Source organism: Parasteatoda tepidariorum, chromosome 2 (assembly GCF_982258835.1).
Source record: "Parasteatoda tepidariorum strain Cologne lab strain chromosome 2, Ptep-v5.0, whole genome shotgun sequence".
Lineage (NCBI taxonomy): Eukaryota > Metazoa > Arthropoda > Arachnida > Araneae > Theridiidae > Parasteatoda > Parasteatoda tepidariorum.
This window is the reverse complement of record NC_141756.1, coordinates 10506656-10512550: the sequence shown is the minus strand read 5'-3', so window position 1 is coordinate 10512550 and position 5895 is coordinate 10506656. Positions and strand designations below refer to the sequence as shown.

At 26.6% G+C, this 5895-nt stretch overlaps 1 protein-coding gene across 1 annotated transcript; it reads left to right on the top strand.

The window, feature by feature from the left end:
• Nucleotides 1–837: 837 nt before the first annotated feature.
• On the top strand, nucleotides 838–5642 carry LOC147814431 (uncharacterized). Its single transcript, XM_087155595.1, has 4 exons — nucleotides 838–938; nucleotides 3811–3982; nucleotides 4079–4175; nucleotides 5482–5642. The coding sequence occupies exons 2-4, from the start codon at nucleotides 3820–3822 to the stop codon at nucleotides 5579–5581; spliced, it is 360 nt and encodes a 119-aa protein (XP_087011721.1). The 5' UTR covers nucleotides 838–938; nucleotides 3811–3819; the 3' UTR covers nucleotides 5582–5642.
• Nucleotides 5643–5895: the final 253 nt, after the last annotated feature.

Sequence of the window (5895 nt, the reverse complement as noted above, 5' to 3'; positions counted from 1 at the left end):
GTCTCCTAGATTGGGTTCAAAATTAAAAGGTTTCAGGCATGAAGAACTGTATTTAATATCATTTATATGAGATGTAAATAAATAATTGTTTGAATGTTTAGTTTTGGTATTATTCAATTACAATCAAGTCTTGTAGATTTGTTATTTGTACGTAGAGATTTTACATATAATTTTGAAATAAATTTGTCAAACTGACAATCAAACAATTTGCAACTACAGTAAAATGCTTTCTCTAAAAAGTTTATGAGTTAACAGGGACGTAAATATTTAACCATTGCTGATAATTTGCATCAGTTTTTCAGAGTGAAAATTTTTTTTATATGCATTTTCAACAAAACACTGTTGAAAATAAAAAATTAGTATATTAAAATGTAAAAGGAAGTGATATAAGAAAAAACACGTTTTTCTAAAGGAGGAGGGGAGGCTAAAAGTCAGCTTAATTAAATTTTACTCAAGTCGTTTAAAAAATCTGATCTTTTAAATCTCTACTTTTCCTTTTAACGTCTTATTTGTATTAGCTAACAACTATATATCTAAAATACATAAAATGAAAATGGAAAAGCAATAAATAAACTTTGAAAAAAAGTTCTTTAAAAAACTAGAAAAACTTCTATTAGCCCTGCTGTACTGAAACTTTAAGGCAATACTTTATGCTCAAAATTCTCATTCGATTAAAAATAATAATAAAAAGAAAAAAGAAACAATCTCACTAAATTTAACTTAAGAAAATTATTGTAAACCTGATTCCCCTCCATCCAATAATACTGTCTTAAAAACTTACGTAATGCGCAACAAAGCACTAATATTACTGCTGGTGATCATTATCACTCTTGGAGTTTGCTTTCGCAATTAAAATTGAAATTGGAGTTTAAGTTTTATTGACATTCTGTTATATTGTTTCAAGTTAAAGCTATTCGATTTTCTTTTCAACAAAAAAAGTAGGTACACCGTTTGATTGTATTTCATTTTCATTATTAAGTATTTAATTTACGTATTGTTATTTTTTTTAAGATTATCAATTAATATTACCATTTAACTTAGAAATCTAAAACTTAAATTTATGCTTGGGACGACACAACCTAAGGGACATTGATTATTATGCTCTCTTCTTAATTTCAATACATTTTAAGTAAACACTGAAACTATAATTTAAATTTAACTATCAATATTTTAATTTATTACTCTTATTATTATTTGACATTAATTTTTTTTTAGATTTACGCGTTGCCTGAAGATTCATGTAAATAGTTCCAGAGACATTGCAAAAGAAAAGCAAAAAGTACAATTTAAATAACTATTAAAAAATGAAATTAATACTAGCGTTAATTAAACTTGCATTAATATGAAAATATAGCTCAACTAATAAAAATTATATTTCCCAAATTGGAGATTTATTCATATTAAAATTTTTATGACGCTTCAGACTACTTATCAGGATTTTAAAATCCAAACTGTGTATTACTGTGTGTGTTTGAATCTGAGTTTTGCCAAACGTAGCATTTATAATGCTTTCTTCGCGCACTTTCGAGTTTATTTAAGGCTAGAAGATAGCAATTTAAATTTCGGTAACTTTCCAATTAGCTTAAGCTCATTAATTTCTAGACAGAATAATATGTGTTTTATTCGTTTTCTAACCACTATAAGTAGAATTTATTGCTTATAGGAATAATCTTCTATCGAAAATGTGACTTTTTTTCCTAGTAGCAGGAATGTTCAATTTAGAATTGGAACTCTGTGCTATATGTCGAAACATATTTTAATCGCTTTCTGTCCACTATTAGCACAATTTATTGCCACATTATTGGCTGATAGGAAGTCATCATAAATCGAAATGTTAACCCCTTCCCGACTAGCTAGTGCGCGAATTCAGACTAAACGTCTTATCGGGATGCATGCACACCGTCGCTTAAATTAATTACGTTTATTAAATGGGTATTTAGATTGTGTAACTAACAACTCAGAAACTTTTCGACCGATATTAATTAAAATAAAAAATTAATTATTAATTTTTTTTTGCCAGAATTAGTTTTGGTTAAATGAATTTTATAATTTTGCGAAAAAAGTTTAGATTTATTTGAACGTGAAATACGCAAAGAATTAAATTGACATTAAAGGTTGACCCAAACTTTCGATCCCTCTCCTACCTAAACTATTAGAACCATATTTTTAATATTGTGACGACAACCAATTTAAAGGCAGGAATTGAAATCCTACTGAAAGGAGGCATGTTTTTTCAACGAAACACTTTTTTATTGTTGTCTGATTTTATAATTTAAAATGTAGTCTACAATAATAAATTAGCATATTTAAGATAAGGCCCTTGAACCAAGTTTGGGTCACGGTTTAGAACAGCAGTTTCCAACTGGCAGCCCGGGGGCCGCATCCGGCCCGCGAAGCCTTTTTTCGTGGCCCGCGAACTAAAATATATTAGTTGTTATTTTTTTTTGTGGGAAATTTTTGTACAAAATCTGTATGGGTTTAGAATACTTTTCTCGTTAACAAAAACCTAATTTCTTCGTTTCAATGAAATTTTACATACCAGCGGTGCAAAAATATTTATTTCTCAGGTTTTGCATTCAAGAAAATATTTATTCAAATACAAAAATAATCGTGAATGTTGCTCTTTTTTTTTTTTTTTTTTTTTTGTATTTTGTGAATATAATTTAGCATGTATGTATCAGAAATTTTCTCGAAGAAATTCTCCGTTTTAACTTTTTGAAACCACTCAATTTCGGCGAAAATATTTACGCACATATTTATAAATTTTAAATTTAAAATGCAAATATCTATTATCAGGTGATTGCAGTAGACAAACCTCAATTTTCTCATTGAACATTTTGTGTGCTACTGTATAAGTTTTATGTCTTAACAACTTGATATCTGTTGCACATCAATTGTTTAATACATAGCTGCACATTAAAGTTATTGTAGCCCGAATCATTTAATATGCAGTTTGATATTTTTAAAAATCTACTTCTTATTTTAATTTGTAATTCAATAGTTTTGTTTTGTACAGCTTGGTAAAAATCTGACAGTAATATTTAATGTTCCTTCAAACATAAAAGAGTCCTGTATAAAATTTTGATAAAGTTGCGGCCCGCCATTTGATTTGTGTTTTTAATTGCGGCCCCCTGGTTTAGAACAACAGATTTATTATTTTAGGGAACTACCCTTTTTAATCCTGTTTTAAGTGGTTCATAATAATACTCTGTTATTATAAACCACTAATCATTACCGTGTAATAAAATACTCAGTCAGGAGCAGTTTCTGCGATCATTAGTAAAATACCACGGATAACCCCAACTGTATCTAAGTATTAGATAGTATTGAATTTGTCTGTAATCTGCAATTTAATGCACTGTTTTCATATTCATTTAAATACATTAAAATTTTATTTGACCATCTGATTCTGAAAAATTGTCAATTGTTTCCTGTATTTTTGAAGAAAAAACAAAATTTTAAAATAAAACGAGATTTAACGTTATATTTCTACGCTAATTTTCTGGTACAATGTTGAATTTTTTTCTAAAATTAAAAAAGTGTCAAAGATTTTCTTTTTTGTAAATTGAAGGGCAATTCTTGAGTCCTCTATCCAACGCTATTCACTTAAGTAATTTTGTTTGAAAAATTGCTTGTTTTTCTATATCAATTAAGTACTTTAAAAATTTTCTTAATCCGACTGAGCGTTTCACATTTTTGTAATTTCGTACGGAAATTTCTACTCAATACACAACTTTTTCATTGAACAAGAAAAAAAAATTAGATTTCCATCAGAAAATGAAAGAATTAAAAATGTGTTATATTTTTTAGAAAGATTTCATGTTTAGCTGCCATGGTAAAGACTGTATGGCCTTTGTGGCAAATCTTCTTAGAGGGTTAATAACAGATGAGGTGGCCATCTGCTACAGTTTAACTGGAAAAAGTAAAAGTGGACAATTGAAAAACTCTTTTGAAAAGACTGACATTTACAAGATGATTAGAGGTAACTAATAATATATATATATATATATATATATATATATACACAGAAGAATTATAAAATTTCATTCGCATTTATTCATTTATTCACTTTTTTTAGATGTTTGCATCCAGTCTTTTGATACATTTAAAGAAAACTATTTTAAAGAAGCCTTAAGTGACTGGCTTTCACAAGCCAAATTTAGAAAAAGGAGAAGGTATGTTTTATTTTGTTTTTAAAATATTATTGAGCAGATAAATTTAATAGTACATTAATATATAATTAATATATAATTTTAGTTCATTAATATATATTTTTCTTTATATATAAAAAGAAACTTGTAGTTGATATTTTAAATTATTGGCAATTATAAATTATGAAAAAAAAAATGAAGAGTTTTATTTGTGTAAAATCTTTTTGTAGTGACGTTTAAAAATATATACTTTTAAGAAATTTTTTTTCATTGTTAATAATTCATTAATGGTAATAAAAATACCTGCTATTATTTATTAATTATGTGTGATATTACATTTAAATTAATATAAAAATTCCAATAACAGTTAAATGATAATCTTATAAAAATATTTGAAAATCTTAAATTTACTGTAAAATGAAATCCGATCAAAATTTTAAAAATTACTCTATGAATTTAGCGAATTCATGTGGAAATTTAAAATCAAACTAAATTCTGTAGCTCTGAAATGCTTACAAGTAGGCACGCAAACAAACTCAGGAGTAGACTTATTATTTTATTGTATATGGACAGGATGCGCGAATACTTTTATTTATTTTTATTGATTAGTTTCATGTTTAAATTATTAACTTAGTCACAGTATAACTTCATAGACAGATTCTGGTGCAATTGTTTTTTTTCCTCGTATTTCACTAAAAAAATCTGTTAAAAAAGATTTTTGTAGTTTTCCTATAGATATTTCTATAAAAAAATTAACTTTTTTTTTCAAATTACAAAAAAGAAAATTTACTGTAAAATGTTTTGATCTGAATTATTATGCATATTTATTTGGTTTGTTCAAAGTCTTTACTCTTCGACGACTAAAAACTTTGATATCGAAATAACAACAAACATTATATTCAACAAGTTCAGCTCAAGCCAGAGAACAACGAAACCTGTTTTCCACAACCCTTTACAATGATCAACACACATAATGGACATGAAGTTCCCTCGCTTCTCATGAGATGACAAGACAACCACAATTCTAATTTCTATGGTAAACACCATCTCTTGATCCACAATCAAAATAAAAATTTTAGATATCAACTGTACAGACTTTTACCGAACTGTGTATGATCTGATATGCAGGAAGAAAAAATCTTATTTACAAATATTTTTTTAACAGTTTTTGTTTCAAAAAAATTCATTTACTATTTTTTTTTTCCAGTAGCACGAAGAAATTTTCTACTAATCAGTGATATTCTATAATATGATTAATACAGGGTTTCTGTTTGTTTTTACAGTGTAGTTTCAATTCCACTGATGTAAATTTTCCCATTTTATTTTTCAGGGAAACGAGAGCTGGAATAACCTCAGTTGCTGAATGTTCTGAATGTTTGACAACTTCATTTTTTATTTTTGCTTCGACATATTTTTTATTTTTATATTGATGTGTAATTTTTTATTTGATACAACAATTATTTATGGAATAAATATTTGTTTAAAAATCTATTTATTGCTATTGTATTTTCTACATTTGAAATCCAATTGTTTTTGAGAAATTTTTAACCTATTTGAGCTACAAAATATAAAAACTGGCTTTTATTTTCTATAGATAATATTTTAAGAAGTGTCCCATTTATCTAGACAAAAAAAAAATGCTTTTCCATAATATCAAAGAAAATAATATTAATGCCAGTTGTTAGCACTATGAATTAAATGTTTAAATTTTGTTTTATCCTGTTATATACTCAAAAATTAAGGT